At 45.5% G+C, this 23626-nt stretch overlaps 1 protein-coding gene across 2 annotated transcripts in view; it reads right to left on the bottom strand.

Annotated features, from left to right (window-relative positions):
- Window positions 1–5183: 5183 nt before the first annotated feature.
- LOC147115224 (uncharacterized) overlaps window positions 5184–23626 on the bottom strand; it is an 83212-nt gene continuing 64769 nt past the window's right edge. For both annotated transcript variants that reach the window (XM_085993597.1, XM_085993598.1), the window contains 7 exons: window positions 16692–16736; window positions 16569–16601; window positions 11682–11828; window positions 9817–9993; window positions 8751–8841; window positions 8563–8640; window positions 5184–7137 (listed from right to left, as the gene is read on the bottom strand). In XM_085993597.1, the coding sequence (XP_085849723.1) occupies window positions 6935–7137; window positions 8563–8640; window positions 8751–8841; window positions 9817–9993; window positions 11682–11828; window positions 16569–16601; window positions 16692–16736 (774 nt within the window). In that variant the 3' untranslated portion in view covers window positions 5184–6934. The remainder of the gene's footprint in view (window positions 7138–8562; window positions 8641–8750; window positions 8842–9816; window positions 9994–11681; window positions 11829–16568; window positions 16602–16691; window positions 16737–23626) is intronic.

Raw genomic sequence — 23626 nt, 5'->3', positions numbered from 1 at the left:
ACGGCTCCAAACCACGCCAAGTTAGAGGAGTCGGGCCGTCGGGTTGAAGGACTTGGAGGGGTCGAGATGTCGGTGTTCAGGTGAGTGATGTGTGCATGAGTGCAAAGGTAAGTGTGTTTGGTGTGTCTAAAGTGATTAAAGAAGTGTAAATTACCTTTTCTTACCTTTTCAGCCTTCCTTCCTGTAGGTCCCGGGAGTCCCTCATTTCACCGGCACAGAAAGCAGAATGGCTGCGAACTGTCAAAAGTGACAGCCTGCAGCTTTCTGTGCAGGAGAGATTTCTAACTGAGTCTGTGGAGAAGGACTCATGTTAGAAGTAAGACTGTCAGGCCCAGAAATTGGGTTGGGCGCCAAAGTGGCGCAAAAGTTGCCTGAGCGCAGGATTTAGCGCAGCAATCGGAGTGATACCGATCGCCAGAAATTCAGTTTCAGTGCCCCTCGAGGGAGACGGGGCGGAGGGAGACGGGGCGAGGCTCGAGGCGCTCCGCGTCCCTCTTAGGGCGCTGAAACTGATTATCGCAGCGCAACGTGTCGCAGCGCCACACACTGCGGCACGGCACGCTGCGGTACTGCAGGCCTTCCTCCCACTGTTAAGGGGGAGGTGCCTGCAACAGCGCGATCCCCGCTCGCGAGTGCCGGCAAATGAGCCCGGCACCAAGGAGAAGTGCCGGGCTCTCGGGAAACAGCCGGCAATGCCACGGGGGGAGGGTTAGGAGGCCGGGGACGGAGGTGCTGGCAGGCGGCCGCCGAAAAAGCGGCTGCCCCGCACCTCCACCTTAACTTGCGCCGCTGCCGGCACAGTAAGGCCCCGTGAACCGGGTGCGGGTAGCGAGCGGCGCAACTGCGGCGTTCGCTACCAAATATCGCGAACGGGGCGCGAATGGGGCGCTGCGCACACCGATGACATCATCGGTGGCGGTGCAGCGCAAATGCCTAACGCCACCATTAGCGCCCCTACTGAATATCGCCGGAGACGCAGCCAGTGGCGCTACAGCCACTGACTGCCTCTTTAGGCGCTAACAGGTGGCGCTACTCACCCAACTTCTCCCCCCAGTGTTTGACAGCTTCAAACAGCTGTGAAACGCTGATTTTTCATATGTCAAAATCTCTTGACAGATGAAATTTCAGTCTGTGACATCACCTGTTGCCGGGTGGCCCTTAATTGGCCTGCTGAGCCCGCTGGGCGGGCTCAACAAGGTCAATCAAGTTAAAATTGCGTGGATTGGCCACATCTCGATGGAGGCGGGACTACAACCCCGAAAGTTGTAGTCCTGCCTCCAACCCGACTCCTCAATGAAAATCCAGCCCATAGAGTACAGAAGCAAGTAAGTTATGATGAACCTTTATAAAACACTGGTTCGGCCTAAACTGGAGTATTGTGTCCAACTCTGGGCACCACACTTTAGGAAGGGTGTGAAGGCCTTGGAGAGGGTGCAGAAAAGATTTACAAGAATGGTTCCAGGGATGAGGGACTTCAGTTATGTGGATAGACTGGAGAAGCTGGGATTGTTCTCTTTAGAACAGAGAAGGCTGAGAGGAGATTTGATAGATCAAAATCATGAAGGGCCTAGACAGAGTGGCTAGAGAGAAACTGTTCCCAATGGCGGAAGGGTCGAGAACCAGAGGACACAGATTAAGGTGATTGGCAGAAGAACCAAAGGCAACATGAGGGCAAACTTTTTTACGCAGCGAGTGGTTATGATCTGGAATGCACTGCCTGAAGGGGTGGTGGAGGCTTTCAGTGGCTTTCAGTACCTGAAGGAAAAAAATTTGCAGGGCTACGGGGAAAGGTCAGGGGAGTGGGCCTAGCTGAAGTGCTCTTGCAGAGAGCCGGCACAGGCTGGATGGGCCATATGGCCTCCTTCTGTGCTGTAACCATTCTATGATACTATGATTACCACTGCTGCAACAGTCACACCCACATCTCACACCTTGCACACACTAACAGCTATGCAACCATGCACCCAAACACATTGCACCACACTCACTGACGTGCTTCCCATTCTCTTTCAGGTCAAGGTCATGCATAATCGGAGAGAGCAGGCCGGGGTGGGGCGGGGCGGGGAGCAAGCTGACATCCTGGACCTCAGCCAGCTGGAGGAGAGAGTGCTGGAGATCATTGGGTGGTAGATAATAGAGGCCGTGGCAACCGGCGAGATTGAATGCCTTGGGGACAACAACGGTATGCTCATTTCTAATCCTTCTTCTCACATCCCACTTCTCCCTCATCCCAAAATCTCTTCTCACTTTCAAGCTGCTGATGCTGCATGCATGCATAGCTTGCTTCCCTCACCATAACAACAGGAGGAGGAGGAAGAGGAAGAAGGAGGAGGAGGAGATGACGACGACGATGACACCGCATCTGTCACGAGCAGACACCAGCTCAGAAACTGGCACTGCACGTACTTTAGAGGCTAGTGTAGAAGCAGGATCTGCACAGGGTGAGGCACCGGGCCATGAGTGGGCTGCAGCAAGGCAAGGGGCAAAGGGTAGCTCAGGGGCCAGCTCCCCGGAGAACGAGTTCACGCACGAGTTCTGCTGCACAGGATTCAGATGAGGACCTAGATGGGGCTGACTTCAGAAGAAGGGTGATGAGCATGCACACCGAATTGCTAGGTGCAATGCAAGCCTGCCAAAGAGCCTCTTGGCAATGACGAGGACCATGGAGGAGTCCGCCTCCAACATTGCATGGGGCTCTGCGCAGAACTTGGAGCCTAGGATTTCCAGGCTGGAAATGATGCAAGACTCCCAAAGAGACCGTGACGTCGACCCAGACATGATGCTGAGTGTGATGGGTGATACCGCGGCTGCCATTGCAGCACAGGCGGAAGCCACCCAACATCTTAGTGCTGCAGCGGAAGCGCAGACCGCTCTCATGAAGTCTCAGCTTGATGCCATCCAAGCTCAGACTGCTCTCATGCAATCTCAGCTTGGCGCCTTTGTGGCTGGGTTTACAGTGTTGACCGGGGCTTGCAGGGTGTCGCAGCAGGCCAGCAATCTGTGCTCCAACAGATTGCTGGGAATGCTGAGGCGCCACCCCGGGGGAGTGGCCGTGGGTCCGTGGTGCAGGACCCTGCTGTCCTCTCTCAGGATGACAGCATTCCTGTTCCCACCACGGCCACTAAGTCATTGCCCTTGCCGGTGCCTGTCAGCCAGCCAGCCCAGACTGCTGCCGCCCATGCAGAGGTGATGCAGTCTACAGCCGGGCCTTCTAGGACCAGAGCTGCTCGAGGTCATCCTGCAAGGCCATCTGACGTCTCCCCCATGGAAACTCAGCAGCCTTCCACTGGCCATGCTGCAGCCACTGGGGGAGCACTTCATAGGAGCACTAGATCAGGCAAGGGCACCCAAACGACAGGCACTAAGGGACTGCACAAGGGTGATTAGTTCATATTGTAAGTGTAAATATGCGTCAATTGATTTTGGATAAGTTTATAAATTTTGTTTGGAATCTTTTGTGGTGACTCTTATTTCAGCTTTGTGCCCAGGAGGACGCTTTGATATTCCGTGACAGAGGGATGGTATGATGGGGATGTGACGAGCAAATTGGATCTGGGGTTTCATTCATTGGAATGATGAGTCTGATGAGGTGTTCACAGACAGCCCAACTGGAAGGGAGATTGGCTGCCTGCCATCTCCCTCCCTCCTCGTCCTCTTCCTCTTGCTCCTTTTTCTCTTCTGCCTCCTCTCCCTTGTTGACCTCCTGAGGTGGTCCCACAATTCCTGGTGGCAAGGGCTGCGCCCTCATGATGGCCAAGTTGTGAAGCATGCAGCAGAGCACCACAAAATGGGACACCCGCTCCGCCAAGTACTGGTGGGCTCCTCCCGAGCGGTCAAGGTAGCGGAACCATTGCTTCAGTAGCCTGATGGTCTGCTCGATGATGTTCCTGGTGAAAGCATGGCTATCATTATAGAAGTGCCGGGCACAAGTGGTGGGGTTGCGGAGGGGAGTCATCAGCCAGGTGCAGAGCGGATAGCCCTTGTCTCCAAGCAGCCACCCTTGTGTTTCATGTGCTGGCTGGAAGATTGCTGTCACACCGGACTGATGAAGGATAAAGGCATCATGGCTGCTGCTAGGATAGCGGGCATTGACCATCAGGAAGCGCTAGCCGTGGCCACACATCACCTGCACATTAAGTGACTGGTAGACTTTGCAGTTACGGAAGATCTCAGGATTGTTATATGGCACCCACAAAGCCACATGGGTGCAGTCGATGGCGGCCTGCACCATGGGCAAGCCCGCTATCCTGACAAAGCCACATGCGATCTTGTCCTGCTTCTCTCTGGTGGTCGAGAAGCCAAGGTAGAGAAGCCAATGTCCTGGTGTAGAGCCTCAGTGGCCTCCCGGATGCAGCGATGGACGGCGAACTGGGAGATGTTAGCTATGTCTCCTGCTGCAGACTGGAACGATCCACTGGCAAAGAAATTGAGGGCCATGGTGGCCTCGACTGCCACTGGGAGAGCCGTGGTCGCCCTGCTCTCAAGCTGCAGGTCTGGTTGCAGGAGGTGGCAGAGTTCTGTGACCACCTCCTTGGTGAAGCATAGCCTCCTGATAAATCCACTTAAGCGAGGAGCAGTGTAAGAGAAGTGCTCTCTGAAGACCCTATGTGGATAAGGCCTCCTGTTAAGAGCCCTCCTCCTCTTTCTTCCCTCTGCACGTATCTTCTCGTCTTCTTCACTGCCTCCGCTCCCTTTCCCTAAGATACTCGAGCATGAGGGGGACTGCCAGTACAGCCCCCATGACTGTGAGCAAGTGCTGTGAGCAGAAGCCTTTAAATAAGAATGAAGGCGTTCACCACTTGCAACAACACTCCCTGTTACCTTAGAACCTTGAAAGAAGTTAATAAAGCTGCTGGAGTTGCAGAAAGTTGCACAGAGCCAGCCAACATGCAGAAACATGTCAGGTGCAAGCTGTTGCTGATGATCACTTGAAATATCACTGCTGGAGCCTCCTTCCTGCTTGTCAATGCTTGCTCAGCTCGTCGTACTTAAGGCATGCTTGTAAGTTGAGCAGCGGACTCCAAGATGGCAGATCGGGCATCAGGTGAGCGTTGCACACTCACTGACAGCACAATCTGCATAATCTATATATCCCTAGAGAGCGCAGACATTGCTGCTGGCCATCCAAAAATGGTGGCTGCCGTGGGACCCGCCAGCAGTGGGCGGAAGAGCAGCCGCCGCCATTTTTCCACCCAAATCTGGCAGTAATGGGTGGCGCTAAGCCCCCGAATTGCTAGGCCTATAAACTTTACACCCATTTTTGGATTAGAAGCATTTCCAACACATGAGTAATGTGCTAAAAAAAAAAGTGATTTGTTTCTTTCTTTGTTGTCAAGATATGTTTGTTGTTATGCAGTTTAGAGTGGTGTATAAATAGAGATTTTAAAAATCAGTTTTTAACAATTTTCACTGATAAAAGTACTGGATTTTTTTTGGCCGATGAATCGTCAAAAGAAAACAATTTGATGGCGGATGGCATGGGGGGAATGAAATTTCCCATTGTTTTCTTACAAAAATCGGGTCTGGAGATGTGTGAATTGCATTGGTGCAGTCAACACATTGCATGCTGTGGATTTATGAGCCGGAGTTTGGGCAGAAAAGAAACGAAGGCTGTGCAATTTGGATTTTATTTTAAAAGATGGACATGGACCATCTTTTGGCACTGCTGTGAGGACTATCATACTCTACACTATAGCAAATGTCAGTCTTTCATTTCTAGTTAGGTCTGGAGCAAGGGCAGAAGTGCACTAGCACGAACATCACTTTGATATTCTCCTGAAGACTTAGATCACCAATCATGGGCCGACTCAGGTCACGCACAAAGGCATTCTTTATTATAATCAAGATCACAACTATTCACCCCAACATTATCTTCAATCATTTTTAATATCCCTCCATCATAGTGGTAGATAACTGGCTAGAGCCAGAACAGTAAACATAGCTGCATTAATTTTACTTTTAATTTAAAAAAAGACTATCTAGGGGTTTAAGTGAGAGTGTGATGTCAAGCCCTATAAAAGTGGTGCCACGAACTGTATAAATAATTGTAGGTTGACATTTAGCTTGACCTTTTGCTTTTGAAGTTGCTTGCTTGTTTCTTTGGAGTTTTAACAATGTTCAAAAATAAAACTGTTTTTATTTTTAAATCACTTTCTCTGATTTTAGCTGGGTATTATGTATTTTGAGATTTAATTTTTCCCCACTGATGTTGTCTTTTTTTAACATTTAAAAAGAAGACCTGAAAATATCTGGAAAAAATATCCTGGGTTTTTAAACTGGCAATTAAAAATTACATTAAAGGTCTTGATGAAAAAAAAGTGGCCAGAATATATTATAGGAAGAAATTTGACTAGCTATTTACATAAGTACATAATGTGAAGAATAATCATTAGGCACAATTTTAATAGTGAGATACAAACTTGACTCTTTAAAACAGCTAAGCAAACCATTCATTATCAACTTGAATAATGTCTGTTTTTCTGAGGGATGTGGGGGTATAAAATACAGGAAACTTTCTGGTATCCGGCACCGATGGGACCGAGCTGGTGCCGTTAGATCAAAACTGCCATAGAAACCAGCGCTAATGTTAAAACATACGGAGCTCAGAGCTCCGTGTGAAGCAACAAACCCTGTTGCTTAGCAACAGCTTCAAAACAGTCGGCGCAGCTTGCAAGCGTCTAGCTGAAGCTGTTGCTTAGCTACAGAGACGCTTGCAGAGCCAGGACTGGAGAAAAGAAGCAACGAAAAGAAAAAAAATTATCTGAACCGACTCCTGAATTTTGCCGGTAGATAGAGCTTTCCGGACATTTAACCTCCGGATAAATGAAAGTTTCCTGTACAATGTTGGGTGTATCATTTCTCAGAGCAATGGTCAATTCTTGCTACCTCAGGTTATTTTTAAATTCCAGACCATGGCTTTGTCAATGGCTGAACACTAATAATATGGTCCTTTCAAAAGTCCACGTTGAGCCTGAAGAGCAGCAGCGTGGATTCCACAGTCTCTAGCTTCACAAATCCCAGGAACCCCTGGCATGCCAGGCAATCCTGGCTGGCCTGAAGGCCCACTGTACCCTATTGGGCCCTGTGGACCTGGTTCTCCTCCTCCTCCTTCGGCAACACCTGGATATCCAGGATATCCTAAAGGATAATGAAAGAGACAGTTACTTTCAGTTCAATGTGAAAACTAAAACACTTTAAAAGAAAAAAGGGTTGCAGAAATAATGAAGTTCTTTAAGTCAATTTGATCTGAAATTGAACAGACCTAGGGAACTCAGGAGTGCTGTGAGAAATATGTGGAGTGACCTTACACCAATGTCGGAACTACACACCTATTATCTATAAATATTCAACACATGAGGTGCTAATGTCTCTGTTGCTAAAACGCCACAAACAAAATCTCTACTCCCCTAGTCCCCAGTCACAGATTCAAACAATACAGTTTATTTGCAATAGGGTAAATTTGAATCTCATTTTTTTCCCCTCCATCAAACCAGGGGTCAGCGGAGGCTCAGTGGGTAGCACCCTCGCCTCTGAGTCGGAATGTTGTAGGTTCAAGTCCCGCTCCAGAGATTTGAGTGCAAATATCTAGGCGGACACTCCAGGGCAGTACCGACGGAGGTGCCGTCTTTCCGATGAGACGTTAAACTGAGGCCCCGTCTGCTCTTTCTCGGGCAGACCTAAAAGATCCCATGGCACTATTTCGAAGAAGAGCAGGGGAGTTCTCCCCAGTGTCCTGGCCAACATTTATCCCTCAATCAACATCACTAAAACAGATGATCTGGTCATTATCACATTGCTGTTTGTGGGAGCTTGCTGTGTGCAAATCGGCTGCCGCATTTCCTACTTTACAGCAGTGACTACACTTCAATAGTCTTTCTTTTTAGAAGTCGAGCCAACCAGAAAAAAAACCCTACCAAAAAGGGTTTTTTTCCACCCCCTCTTTAAATCAGATCGAGGGGTTCTGAGGCTTCATTTTAGTTGCTCCCTGCACCCAGTGCTCCCAGGTATAAAAGACAAAATTATATCTGAAAATGAGGTTACAGCTCCACTTCTGCATTCATGTTTATTTTGTATTACATTAAAATATAGCAGCTGTTCAAAATCAAAAATTATAGATTTGTGCCTGAAAGAAGTTTGCACTCATGCCAGGTAAAGGGAGAATCCTTCCTTATTGGCGGGAATATGTGTAACCGCACTCTTAAATTGTGTTAAGGGGACACCATCATCCTGCTTGGGTAAGCTTTTTTATCAATTTATTTTTACAAACACACAATATAATGACACACATTGGATTGATAAGGATCATTGCATCACATGCACATGTGTTTGTCATGAAAATATCGCAAACATCTTCTGGCTTGTCGCCCTGCCAAAATGACAATAGAATTGCCAGCTCTTTGCATGAAGACAATACTCCTTTAAATCTGATTCAGATTGGGGCGCAGAGCCCAGCACTTGGTTTTGCCACAATTTGTCTGAACTAGTGGAAAACTAGGATTGATTCAAACTCCCAGGCACACCATTACTCATCATTAAAACACAATGAAATATAAGACAGTGAACCTCTCGGTCCTTGTAGTCCATCCGTTCCAGGAAGTCCAACCCCTTGAGCTCCTATTACACCTTTTTCACCTTTATCTCCTAAAATACAGCAGAATCGTAGTTAAAAATCAGCAAAAACTATCCCCAAAGATGGTTCTGTATAGAAAAGTTCTAAATGAAGCTCTAACGTAGATATGACTAAAGATTACCTCTCTCTCCAGGAGCACCTATTGATCCAGGTAATCCAGCTCTACCTCTTGGCCCAGATTCACCAGTAAATCCTGCATTACCAGCTTCACCCTGTTAAGAAATTATTTTATTTTTTAAAAGTCTTTAATATAACTATATTCTTAAAAATAACTTTTAAAGGCAGGAAACACGAATGCAGCTGTTGCAATCAGGGCCTCCAAGAGCAACGCCAGAAGGTCCCGGGGCCTTTGGGTGGTCCTTGGTCATGTGGTGGAGGGGTTCAACTTAAAAACGCTAATCTGCCTCCTTAATCTTCGAGCTCCACCAGGTTCCTCGCAGGCCCTCCAGTCCATGGGGGTCCTGGCCCAGATTCTTCAGCTGCCCCTCCACTGGCGTGCCCAACAGTCTTTATAGTATTAAAATACTAATGCTGGACCTACATGTATACAGGCACAGGCACAGTTCCACCCACTGGCAATATCCTAAAACATCTATTGTGGCACAAGGGAGAAGGAGACCTGATGTAATGGGTTTCCATCACTTTTTCCTCTTCACTGTGCCTGTGCAACACCAATTTTCCAGGTGCCTTAAAGAAGGAAATCTACCCTTCCACGTTTTAAAGAAAATGGCCCCTGCTATGCTTAATTCATATGCTTCCACTCATAAGAAAATGAAACTTGACTTTCTTAAACTGCATACTTAAAAGGGATATAACACTTGGAAAATGTAGTAGGTCAGCCACCACCTTCGCAAGGGCAACTAGGGATGGGCAATAAATGCCAGCCTTGCTAGCGATGCCCACATCCCAAGAATGAATAGAAAAGTATATTATATTTGTGAAAGTGGTTCGAGCCTCCCGCTCCGTCGGGCATGCACCACAGGCACACCACCGATATTACACTAATTCAGCACCCAACCCAAATGTTTCGTGCTTTTTTCCCCACTATTACTGTTAGGTGATTCCTCATTGGTATTCCAGAATTCAATGATAAACAAACAAAAATGAGAGTCATAATACATACAAAAAAACTTACATAACAAAATTCAAATTTTGGTTGGTGTTCTATATAGTAGCGAGTAACTTACTGGTACTCCTCGTTTCCCTGGCAATCCAGGAGGACCAGGAGGCCCTATCAATGTTACATTGTTGGTTGGACATGCCCTTGCACATGTCCGCCTGATTGCAGATGCATAGATTGCTATTTGTTCATTCACTACACTTTTGCACAATTCATATACTTGTTCATCGGGCATTCCTGGACCCTAGCAGAAACACAAATAAATTATTTTAAATTGTTTAAGACAGTTGTCATCCTTTTAATGGACTACGTAGCTGTAAATGAATAGATTGCACTTTACAATGCTTCTATTTTCAAAACAATTATGTTTTTGTTTCAGGCAATGCAATACCAGAAAATATGATTGATAATTTACCTGAAGAGGATTACTAAAATAAATCTGAATGATTTGTTTTCTATTAAGTATCTGATTACAAAATATCCTTTGCAGCATTGAAAATAAATATATTTTCCAATACATTAAAAAAATTATTGTAGATTTCTAGGACTAAATATTAAATATTTTACGTTAGAGAAATACAAAGAACATTTAAAAAGAAGAAATATCAGTGTAAGGAGACGTACTTTCAATTTTAAGTATTACGCTGATATGTCTCATCTATATTTTTTGTAGCATCCTCCTTAGAATTAATGTGTTGTGAATGGTTTCTCCACAGATGTCAGTGGGCTGGTGTTTTGTTTCAGAGGAAGTTGAAGGATAAAGTACTTTTACTTTTGTGCTTGAACATCAGATCGTCTTATGTTTTTGCAATACCTATCGGGAGCGGGTCTCTATGGGTGTGCTGGCCTCTACGGTATGTTGCAAAAATGTGAGATTGGCTCCCTGTTGACCTTAAGCCAATAGCACATTCATAGGTCCACATTTCCATGCCATCAACTCCCCAAGCCTCAGCTCCTGTATACTTAGGAGTGCAGCTAATGGAGTGAGAGCATCTTGTCTATGTCCAGCTGTTTGAATGTCAAATCATGACCTTCATTTCCGGCTGTTGACCTTCCCCAGTGGCCATCATCCCTGGCCTGTATGAGTGGCCAGGAAGATGGCACCCAGGACCATGATGGCAACATTTGCATATTTACCACCAGCAGCAATGCTGCCCTACGGGAGCCCAGAAAACCAACCTTGAAGGAAGATTTGAATGAAATCAAGGGTGTGTAACATTTTGTGTCAAATTGCAAAAAGGAGATGTTCCTCGCCTCGTTGAGATGGTTCTCTGCTCCTCCGAGAGCAAGAGCCATTTCTGTTAAGGGGATCTCCTGTGCCAATGTGACGTAGCCACACACAGGTCCTGACCATTTTATGACCTTCTTCGTCAACATTTGACTGATATATAAAAGTGATAAATTCTTAGTCTATGTTATCTAATAAAATATAAGTATGTCTGTACTACACATAAGGCAAAGAAAATATCCTCATACCATTATTGAACCACATCTAAACGAATGGCAAAAAGTCTGAATGATACATAAATTAGGACATTTTGATATCCGCTTAGCTTTGACCATATGCTATAGTACCTATGCTATAGGGTGTGGTGACAGCGGCCCAAAAAAAAAAAGCAATTGTTAAAGTAGAACTAAAATCTAAAATAAATCTTCATATAAAATTATAAAAATAGACTCTGACAAATAAGAAGAGTTACCTGAAATATGATAGTCTTTATCTTGTTAAATTTAGGACAGACTGATTGAGATGGTGTGTATAGGCAGCTCTTTTACTTACGTTAAATATGATTAAGAGGATTGTTACACTATTGGAAAACGGAACAGGAAAGAAAAACCTTGGAACAGTTGAACATTATTCTCTGAAAAACACAGATTTAAAGAGTGGCTGTTTCCTTTTTTAAAGTTATTTTGAGATTAGTTTGAACGTACATGTGCTCCTACAGGTCCTGGTTCTCCTCTCGGCCCAGATTCACCAGTCTCTCCTATCGGCCCTGGAAAGCCACATGGTCCAGGGATTCCAGGCACGCCTCGTCTACCTTCTATTCCAACACCTCCTGGAGGGCCATGTTGTCCAAGCTAAATTAAAAACAAATATTAAACAAAATTTACAACAATTTAACTACTTAAAGCATGCACACCAACCACTGGACATGCATTCAACTATGAAAGATATGCTTATTATTCAGGGTTGCTGTAACTCTGAATCAGACAAAAGGCAAGATATGTTTATTATTCAGGTTGCTGTAACTCTGTGAATCAGACAAAAGGCAAGTGCACTGGTTTGTAATAAGAGTCTTCCTGTGGTATTTTGGAAGTCTAGGTACAACATATCTCTGTCAATCTGTCACTTTGTCAAATAGATTTATGAAGTTGGTCAAGCAAATTCTAAAGTTGATTGTCCTTTAATACGATAATTTCATATAGATGCTTTTCCAATGCCTGTCAGCCAGTGGCTCAGTTGGTAGCACTCTCGCCTCTGAGTCAGAAGGTTGTGGGTTCATAGTCCCACTCCAGAGACTTGAGCACAAAAATCTAGGCTGACACGCCAGTGCATTGCTGAGGGAGTGCTGCACTGTCGGAGGTGCCATCTTTCGGATGAGACGTTAAACCGAAGCCCCGTCTGCTCTCTCAGGTGGACGCAAAAGATCCCATGGCACTATTTTGAAGAAGAGCAGGGGAGTTATCCCCGGTGTCCTGGCCAATATTTATCCCTCAATCAACAGAACAAAAACAGATTATCTGGTCATTGTCACATTGCTGTTTGTGGGAGCTTGTTGAGTGCAAATTGGCTGCCACGTTTCCTACATTACAACAGTGACTACACTTCAAAAAAGTACTTCATTGGCTGTAAAGTGTTTTGGGATGTCTGGTGATCGTGAAAGGCATGTCTTTCTTTCCTTTCAATCTGTTTCTGGTTATTGATGCCATTAGTTTTCTAATAAATTGAGGTTGATTCGAAGATCCATAGATACAAGAGATGGCTCTATGGGCCTACTTAAATAAGGGAACTACATTTGGCATTTTGTTGTTTCCAGTCGGTCTGAACATTAGCCCCGTATTCATTGACTCCCACAATCTGACCTTCACTACTACCCACATAGCCTCCCTTGTCTTTTTAAAGTATCCTGGGGATTAGTTCATTAATCTGGGAAGATTCATTGGTTAGCAGGCCCATCAACCTATCTAAAAGCCACAGAGCAAACATGACATGTGATTGATGTATATTGTTAGAATCCTCCCTGGTTAAAAGAAAACTCCAAAGTAGCTATTAGGCTTGTTAACTATTTCATGTACAGCCCCATGTTCAACTCTATATGGGTCTCTTAGGGCTTTAACTTCTTCCTGACTATCCTCTTGCTTTTATAGCTTTGGAAGATATTATTTTGGTGTCAACTGCCATCCTCTTTCAATGGATTGACTGGATTCTACTTACAGGAAATTCAAATACAGTGAAACTGTGTTTCCACTATAACAATTTCCATGTCCCAATTCAGTTACCATGCAATTCAATTATCTTGTAACAATAGGTTAGATTTTCCATTCCAATATGCCCTATTAATGGGTGTAAACACTTACCTGCTGGCTCCATAGGTCCTGAGACTTACAATCCTGGGCCTCTGCTCTACGAAATGTGCAGAGGCCCAGGTATCCCAGGGGCGCATGTGGTTCACAAGCGCCCCTGGGATCATGTGGGCCCTGGGGAACCAATCAAAGAAGGGAATGCCCCTTCACACTTTTGACAGGTCTCTACGCACAGATCTGTCAAAAGTATGAATGGGGATCACTTAAAAAAGTTAAACATTAAATAATTTTTTTTTTTTTAAAAACATCACGTATCTAAAATTAGTTAAAATTACATTAAATTTAATATTTTAAACAAAATTTTAATTTTTTGAAAAAAATAATTAAATTTTTTTACGGGGCTAAACTAAACTTACCTTTTTTAAAAGTATTTTAAAATGATAAATGAGTGAAAATGTTTTATTTTTTAAAAACTCTTATGCTGGTAAAAGCAGGCCTTACGCAACTCCCTGCCCGCGGAGGCCCTTTTCCCGGGCAGGCAGATAGATGATCTGTCAAGAGGATTTGCTTCACATGCCTGAAACCGGCACTTGCGAGGCCCCTACAGGAGCGTACACACCTCGTGTGGGTTGGAACATCTGGCCCAATCAGGAAAATTAGATCAGTTACTCAGATTTCTACTCATTTAGCAACCCCATCTAATTTTCTGGTTGGGGTTTGTACATGTGCCAGAAATGCCTGCCAGTTTAGAATTAAGCCCCAATGACAAGATGTAGACTTCGATACAATATCTTGACATTTATGCCATTACAGAGCTAACATTACATCTTCCCTCATAAAATGGGCATCCAGACTTTTAGGATGTACTATTTATGGAAATGCATTTTAAAAGCACTATAGCGAGATTCATAGCAGAATTTTGAGGCTATTTTTGAACTTTTTTTCCTTACCCTCCTTGTATCCACTTAGTTAGTCACGAGGCTTTGTGATCTTGCACTGCCAGTGCTATAGTATGTCCATGAGAGTGAAACAATGGGTTTCCCAATGGAAATCCACTTTTTTTGGTGAGAACTGGGGGGGGAAATATTTCCTCTGGTCAGTGAGTCAGTAACTAGATGGCATAAAGTTAAGATTGTCACCAAAATAATGAAAGAAGTGGCTAGGAGAATTTTTCCTCATGCAGATGATAGTTAGGACGTGGCATGTCTACCTGAAACATGGAAGCAGAATCCATAATAACTTTTAAAAGGGAAGTGGATAAATATTTGAACTTTTTTTTAAAGGGCAGGGGGAAATCAGGCTAAGTGGATAGATAGCTCTTTCAAAGATGCAGCAAGCCAAACAGCAGGTCGAAGTGTTATGGTACTCCATAACCTGGCCAAATGCTCGGTTTTCAGCTTTCACCTTATTTGGCCAGCCACTAGGTTTTTTTTTAATTATTCGTTCCTGGGATGTGGGCATCACTGGCAAGGCCAGCATTTATTGCGCATCCCTAACTGCCCTCAAGAAGGTGGTGGTTTTCCCTGAGCAACCTTTGCAAAGGTTGAAATCTACAATAAAATATTAAACATCTCTGTAGAGGCTACCAACATTTTTAACTCCATATGTGACCATTTACCTTTAAGTAGCCATTTATTTTTAAATTGAAATTTGCCAATTGCTGCTTGTAAGCAGCCCTATAAGGGTTTTTACACATGATCGTCCCTCCCCCTGTTGAGTTCCCAATATCAGACCCAATATGGGTCAAGAACTCATCCAAACTACACAAATGAAGGGGGACCCTGCAAAATCAGGTCGTGTCAGCACAGTAACTGTCAGGTAGATGCTGTGGTTAAGTTGGTCAAAATATGTAAGTGATGGCAGATGAAATTTAATTCAAACAAATGGAAAAGTACTGCACTAAAGTACTGAAGGAAAAATGGGTGACATATGTACTCCATGAATGGTATTGAAATAGCTAAGGATGATGTTGAAAATAACCCAGAGTCTTCATAGACTCAATCCTCAGCAACCATCAATAGAATATTCAACTATATAGCCAAAATAGTAGAATAGAAGTCATGATCGAACTATATTGTGCTCTGGTTTGACCACACCCAGAGTACTGTGGTCAGTGCTGGTAACCAAGACACAAGGAAAGCATTGGAAACATGCAGCGAAGAGCCAAAAGACTGATCCCTAATGTTAGAGGTCAGTGTTATGAGGAAAGACTGGAAAGTTTGAGCTTCTTGGTCTTGAAAGGGGGCTCCAAAGGATATTTTTGAGGTATACAAGATAATAAACAATATGGAAAAGATAAATTTGAAAAATTAATTTAAACTAAATTGTGGGAGTAGAAGAAGAGGCCACAGGTTCAAGGTAATAAAGGGCAAATTTAGGACAGATATCATGAAGTTCTTCACACAGAGTGACCAATACATGGAATGGAATTCTAGAGTGGAACCGAAAACCCTGGAATTGTTCAAGAATTGTTGCAATTGGGAATCTAGTGTCATCTGGATGTGTGAACTAAGATGGACCAAATGGCATCTGTAAATTTCTTGTGATAGGAGCAGAAATCCTAGATGATCTTCCTACAGGATAATTGTATTAGCGCTACCACTTTTCCAGCTGTGATCAGCTAACGACACAGACCAGGGATTAAACTTGAGACCATCCCAGTCAGTATAGCTCAATTCCGCATTGGGCACTCCATTTGCCAACTGAGTCACTGGGGAGCACAGCTCAGTCTTCCAATGTGCTCTTCCCATTATCTGCCCTTGACAATACATTTCTTGTGCTCTGTCAAAGTTAACCTAATTTTGCCTTATCCAACGCTAATATAATGTCTGTCTCTTCACTCCATCAGCTAGTTTGTGATTTAATGGCATTGATGACACAATAACAAACAACATTTTACTATAGAAAGGTCTCATGGGAAAACTATGAATGCCTATTGAATTAAAGAAAATTACCAGTGCCACAAAGCAAATACTCTTATGCTATAACCTTTTCTATCTGCCATGTTTAATGCTTCTGCTTGTACCTAAACAGGATGTCATAAATCTCATCATCAAGAAACTACTTATGAAATAACACTGGATGGCCAGCTGGTGGCGCCATCCAAGGAGTATAAATACTCGGGCGTTGGCCCCAGCTTGCCAGAGACATTTTGTAAAGACAAGGAGCTAGTGGAATACAACTAGACTTCCATGTTCTGAAACAAGTTGATTAAAGCCTTGCTTTATGTTCAAACCAAGTGTGTAGTGAGTTTTATTACGTCACAGGATATATCTTGAAAAATTAATTACAAACCTCTCCTTTGTCACCTATATCACCGTTGTCACCCTATAGAGAGAAAGAAGAGATTAAGCATGTATAAATCTGCAAACTTTTGCGCTTAATTTGTTGATTTAATATCCACTGTGTATGAAATACCTTAGCTCCTGTTTTGCCTTCAAATCCGGTTCTTCCAGTTTCACCCTGATAAAAAGAAAGATTTGAATTGTAAAATTAGCATTTCCATACGCTCACAAAAAAACCCCCAAATGTTCATTCATACAAGATTGCAGGAATATTAAAAACTATACCAAAGGTTTCCAGTGGTGCAACACACAACTAGCACGCTGGTAGAATTCAGGTTCACATCCCCAATTCCACTTCCAGTTCCAGCTACACTGCGGGGGTAGGTTTACAGTGCAGTTGAGTTGTTTCCCAAGAGTTGGGAGAGGGTAAAAGTTGGTGAGTAGTCCACCTCATCCCAACCATTCTTGAGCACTTCCTAGTATCTGGTTACACAGTAGCATTGGCTGAAGCTTGGCAGGGGGGTCGTCTGCCAAATCTAATGGCCAGACACAGATGTGTAGTGCAGAAAGACTAAAAGAACAAAAATTATAATTCCACAAAAAATATTAACTTAATGTCATTTTGCATTCAACACTATATTATGTGGATTATCACATCAAATTTTAACAAAAGAAAGCAGTGGGTAGTGGTTAAGGCTTTAGGGTAGAAATTATTGTTGGGGTTCATAGCAGACAAGTGCATAACACATTTGTATAACACTCCTGTTATGTTAAAAAAAAGCATTAACCTATTATTTTAAGTGGGTTAATCCCCTGTTAAAATAGCAGACTCAGGAATGTCATTCAACGTGTTAAGCATTTATCTGCTAATATTGTTAACAGTAATCTCTACCTTTACAGATACAAAAATGATTTGGACATGGCTTCAAGGGACTGCTGTCAACATTTTCCAGCATTCCTGTGTTTGCTATTTTAACAGAGGAAGAGAAGCTTGGGCTGGATTTTACCAGCCCTGAGGAGGCGGGTTTGGAGGCAGGATTGCTGGCAAAATCAAAAAGAATGGGTTCGGGTGGATGCAGAGTGATAGAAGATTTGAGGTTAGGGTCAGATCAGCCATGATCTTATTGAATGGTGGAGCAGGCTCGAGGGGCCAATTGGCCTACTCCTGCTCCTATTTCTTATGTTCTTATGTTCTTATAATGGGAGCGGGTCCCAAACCCGCTCCCAACCCGCCTCCAAACATTCTTCCCGATTTGCGCAGGGACCCGACTCCTAGCGGCGGGAAGAGGATTATAGCCACTTAACTGCCTGTTAACAGGCAGTTAAAAGGCTTTTTCCCATTTTGAGACTTCTGCTGCGGGCTTCCCAACATCGGGGAACCCCGCCAGGGTAAGTGAGGCGTGCTGTGGGTCTGTTGTAATGTTTGTGTATAGATGGCAGCACGGTGGCATAGTGGTTAGCACTGTTGCCTCACAGCGCCAGGGACCCGGGTTCGAATCCGGCCTCGGGTGACTGTCTGTGTGGAGTTTGCACATTCTCCCCGTGTTTGCGTGGGTTTTCTCCGGGTGCTCCGGTTTCCTCCCACAGTCCAAAGATGTGCGGGTTAGGTTGATTGGCTATGATAAATTGACCCTTAGTGTTAGGGGGATTAAATACGTGGGGTTACGGGGATCGGGTGGGATGTGTGTCGGTGCAGGCTCGATGGGCCGAAATGGCCTCTATCTGCACTGTGGGGTTTCTGGTTTCTGTGATGACCACTGCAGAAGTGGTGTGAAGGATCCAATGGGACACTGGTGAGTATCAGATGTTGGGAAAGTCATTTTTAATGTGTTTAGATTTTTCTGTAGGTGACAAGCTTTGAAGTGTATGCCTCACCTGCAGCTGCCATCTGTTTTATCCTAAGGAGAGAGTCATTGGAGAGCCTGGGTCCAAGGACTCACCTTTGTACAGTGATTGTCAGTGTTTGACAGCACCTCAATGCTGTCAAACACTGACAGATCATCTGTCAAAAATGGTACATGTCCCTTTAAGAAAATCGGCAGATGAAGCGTCATCAACTGACGTCATCTGACACTGGCTTTCCCTCAATTGGCTGGCAAGCCCACAGGGCGGGCTTAACAAGGCCAATCAGGGGGAAATAGCATCTGTGCGTCGGACATCGCTGGGGGCGGGACTAGAACCCGGAAGGCAGCAGTCCCGCCCCCAACTCGTCTTGGCAGGTAAAATCCAGCCCAAGGTTTGAGATAAGGAATTAAAGAGGGTGGTGGGATTTTGTTGTGTATTTTGAATGTGTATTAGAATTGTCCCACATGGGATATCGTAGTGGTGATTTACAATGCACTATGGGAAATGTAGTGCATTGAGTGAAGAAGCACATTGTAAGTAAAATGGCCGTTAACTAAACTCTCCACCCTTCTTAATTGTTATATAGGTAAGGGTATAAAACCCCTTGAGACACAACAAAACTGGCGACGAGGACGACGGACTTGGCATTACTTTGCACTGGAATCAGCGATGTTTAAAGTAAGAGGTTCCTGGAAAAGGACTGTAAAAATAAAACAAAAAAGTGGAGGAAAAGGACTGTAAAGCTAACAAAATGGCCATGCTAACTGGAACGTTTGGACCATTTGATGAAACGGCGGAGCAATGGAGTGCTTATACAGAGCATTTCGGATTTTTCGTGACTGCAAATGGCATTAAAGATGACATGAAAGTGGAGACGTTCCTCAGTGTGATCGGAGCAAAAACATTTGGCTTGTTACGGAGTTTGATGCACCTGGATAAGCCCGGCGCTAAGACATATGATCAGATTGTGGAAGTTTTGGAAACACATTTCGCACTCAAGCCGCTGCTGATTGCCGAGAGATTCAGGTTTCACAAATGAAACCAAGGGGAGGGTGAGTCCATAGCCGAATATGTTGCAGTGCTAAAGAAGCTAACTGAGCATTGTGAGTTTGGTGAAACTCTAAATGACACTGTCCGTGATAGGTTTGTGTGTGGATTAAGATGTGAAGCAACACAGAAGTGCTTGCTCACGACTGACAAACTGACGCTTAAATCAGCAGTGGAGCTCGCTGTGTCTATGGAGTTAGCAGCTAAAGATGCACAGCTATTGGGGGCTGCAACAAGAGTGCACAGGGTAGCAGCTACACCGGATAAGCATGCAAGGGGCGCCAGAGAGTGTTACAGATGTGGAAGGTCAGGTCATCAGCCATCTGACTGCTGGTGTAAAGACCTGACCTGTCGGAAATGTGAAAAGAAAGGACACATTGAACGTGTGTGTAAAGGGCAAAGCAAACAATCCTACACAGAGCCACACAAAAACAAACAAGGAAACACATCCAACTGGCGTTCTAAAAAGAAAAACTTACACATGGTGAAACAAGAACAGGAAGACAGTGACACAGACTCTGATGGGGAGCTGAATCTCCATGTGTTAACGGTGAATGGAGGCTCATCAGGCTATGGAGTCACTCCACTACTAGAGGGAATACCGGTCAAAATGGAGCTGGATACGGGGGCCGCTGTCTCCTTGATTTCAGAGAAGCTATTCAAAGAAAAACTGAACCACCTATCACTGACGCCGGCCAAGCTCATCTTAAAGACCTACACTGGGGAAACAGTCCCAATGCTGGGTAAGACGGAGGTCAAGGTGGAGCTTAATGGACAAACCGTGATGCTGCCAGTTTACGTGGTCAAGGGTGACTATCCATCCCTGATGGGCAGGCCATGGTTGGAAAAAATTCATCTGGATTGGAAAAAAGTGAATGCGGTGTCAGTCGAAGAGGCGGGGCTAGCGGCAGTGTTGACAAAGCATGCGGCTGTCTTTGACGGCGAATTGGGGAGTATGAAGGGGATTACGGTCAAACTCAAGGTGAAGCCTGACAGCCAGACACGATTCCTGAAGGCCAGGAACGTTCCCTACGCCCTCAGACCAAAGGTGGAGGCTGACCTGGAGCGTCTGGTCAAGATAGGGGTCCTGGTGCCGGTTTTGCACAGTGAGTGGGCCACGCCCGTGGTACCAGTGATGAAGAGTGACGGCGCGGTTTGCTTATGTGGAGATTTCAAAGTAACAGTGAATCCTGTGCTCTCAGCTGAACTGTACCCCCTCCCCATCATTGAAGATCTTTTCGCGGGTCTAGCAGGCGGTCAGAAGTTTAGCAAGATTGATCTATGCCAAGCCTACTTGCAGATGCATGTAGAAGAGGACTCACAGAAGTACCTCACCATCACCACCCACAAGGGCCTCTACAGGTACTGCCGCCTACCCTTTGGTATAACATCAGCACCAGCATTGTTTCAGCGGGCTATGGACCAGATCTTAAGCGGCATTCCAGGGGTACAATGTTATCTCGACAATACCCTTGTCACAGGAAAGGACGACAACGAGCATCTGCAGAACCTGACGAAGACACTGGGAAGACTTGAAGAATATGGCTTACGCGTTCGCAAGGACAAATGCAAATTTTTCAAGCCATCAGTGGAGTACCTAGGCCATGTCATCGACGTGGACGGCCTACACACAGCACCGTCAAAAGCGAAAGCCATTGCCGACGCTCCTGCACCTACAAATGTCAGCCAGCTGCGGTCATTCTTAGGTCTCCTGAACTATTACGGAAAGTTTATTCCACAGCTGACATCACTGTTGAAGCCATTACATGAGTTGCTGTGTCAGGGCAAGGCCTGGGCGTGGACGAAGGAGTGCGAAGCTGCATTCAAGAAAGCCAAAGCAGCTTTGACTGACCCCAGAGTGTTGACGCACTTTGACCCGTCGTTGCAGATTCAGCTGGCCTGTGACGCATCGCCTTATGGCATCGGCGCGGTCGTGTCCCACATCTTTCCCTCAGGCAAAGAGAAGCCGATTGCATTCGCGTCAAGGTCCCTGAGCAAGGCGGAGGTGAAATACCCGCAGATCGAAAAAGAGGCTTTGGGCATCATCTTTGGAATCAAAAAGTTCCATCACTACTTGTTCGGAAGGAAATTCACCTTGCTGACGGATCATCATCCTCTAACATCGATCTTTGGTCCACACACAGGAGTACCCTCCCTGGCAGCGTGCAGGATGCAGCGCTGGGCGCTGATGTTAAGCGCTCACAATTACAACATCAAATACCGGAGGTCAGCAGCACATGGCAATGCGGACGGATTGTCAAGACTTCCGCTGCCTGTGCCCTCTGAAGGCTGTGAGCAGAAGATTTTCTACTTTGACATGGTGAGCAATGCCCATCATGGCCTGGCAGGTCAAGAAAGAGACCAGAGTGGACCCTACGCTATCCAAGGTGCTGGATCGGGTGATGCAAGGAGACGGATCACGGGTGTCAGACGCACCACCTGAGCTCCTACCTTACCTGTCAAGAGGGAAGGAGTTGTCTGTCACGTCAATATGCCTCCTTTGGGGCATGCGAGTGATCATACCACCAAAGCTGCGGAAACATGTCCTCAACGAGCTGCACTCAGGACATTATGGTATTGTCCGGATGAAGGAGCTGGCACAAAGCTACTTCTGGTAGCCCGGTCTGGATCATGAAATTGAAGTTGAAGCGAAATTATGCCCATCATGCGAGACAACCAGGGATACGCCAAGAGCAGCGCCACTGCATCCATGGGAATGGCCGGCGACACCATGGCAACGGATCCATCTGGACTTCGCAGGACCAGTGGAAGGAGCGATGTTCCTGGTCGCGGTGGACTCCCATTCCAAATGGCCGGAGGTTGCAGTAATGTTCACTACCACTACGGAGAAAACCATCGAGACTCTGAGAGAGATGTTCGGGTGATTTGGTCTGCCGGAGCAGATCGTAACCGACAATGGAACACAGTTCACATCCCAGGAGATGGAGGAGTTCCTCAAGAGCAATGGAATCCATCCACGAATGGATCGGTGGAGAGATTTGTCAGAACGCTGAAACGCGCGTTGAAAGCGGCAAGAAGTGATGCTCCTCTAAAGCAGCGCCTAAATGCTTTCTTGCTGAAATACCGAAACACGCCTCATGCTACGACTGGAGCATCTCCTGCTTACCTACTCATAGGAAGGCAGCCTTGACCTGCTGAGGCCAACGTCCACAGAAGCAGTGGTGCACACCAATCAGCAGGATCAAGTCAGCAGACGAGCTCAGAGGTCCAAAGAACGACACTTTGTGGTGGGGGGCAAAGTCATCGCGCATAACTACACCACCCCGGAGCGGTGGGTCCCGGCTATGGTCATTCAAAAGACGGGCCCCGTTTCATACCAAGTCCGCACCGGAGATGACCGAACATGGAGACGGCATGTAGACCAGTTACTGCCAAGACAGTCGCCACAGGTAACCCAAGAAACAGAGGATCAAGGACCTGCTGGGGGCTCCAGCAGGGACTGGTCGTCCGACCCTGAGACGGTGGCACCATCCACTCTTGTGCCATCGAGGGAGGAAGCCACGCCTGCAGGGTCACGGGAGAGCCAGCCAGAGCCTGCTCCTGAGACTAGGCATTACCCCCAAAGAGAAAGGCAGCCTCCAAAGCGCCTTAGTTACAGTTATTGCTAACCTGTGTGCATGGGGCAGAATAATCCCCAGGGTTAGCGGAATGTAGAGGCAGTCTACCCTTTCTTCCAAAGTTATAGTCATTTTCAGTTATTCTGTTTTGTGGACATTCTATTTTAAGGGGGAGGAAATATGTTGTGTATTTTGAATGTGTATTAGAATTGTCCCACATGGGATATCGTAGTGGTGATTTGCAATGCACTATGGGAAATGTAGTGCATTGAGTGAAGAAGTACATTGTAAATAAAATGGCCGTTAACTAAACTCTCCACCCCGGAGTCCTTCTTAATAGGTAAGGGTATAAAACCCCTTGAGACACAACAGATTTAAAGTAGGTTTTTAAAGATGGGTTTGTGACAATTGTTTTGAAGAAGATAGGGACAATAGTGAAGGATAGCGATAGGTTGGTCGTCATAGAAATTTACAGCACAGAAGGAGGCCATTCAGCCGACAAAGAGCTATTCACCCTAATCCCACTTTCCAGCACTCCGTCCGTGATGAGTGTTTTCGCCTCTACCACCCTTTCAGGTAGTGAGTTCCAGATCCCCAC

This window comes from Somniosus microcephalus, chromosome 7 (genome assembly GCF_052327205.1).
Source record: "Somniosus microcephalus isolate GS21.2 chromosome 7, FLI_Smic_1.0, whole genome shotgun sequence".
In the NCBI taxonomy this organism is placed as follows: Eukaryota; Metazoa; Chordata; class Chondrichthyes; order Squaliformes; family Somniosidae; genus Somniosus; species Somniosus microcephalus.
The sequence above is the reverse complement of the archived record's forward strand: the minus strand, read 5'-3'. Positions and strand labels throughout refer to the sequence as shown.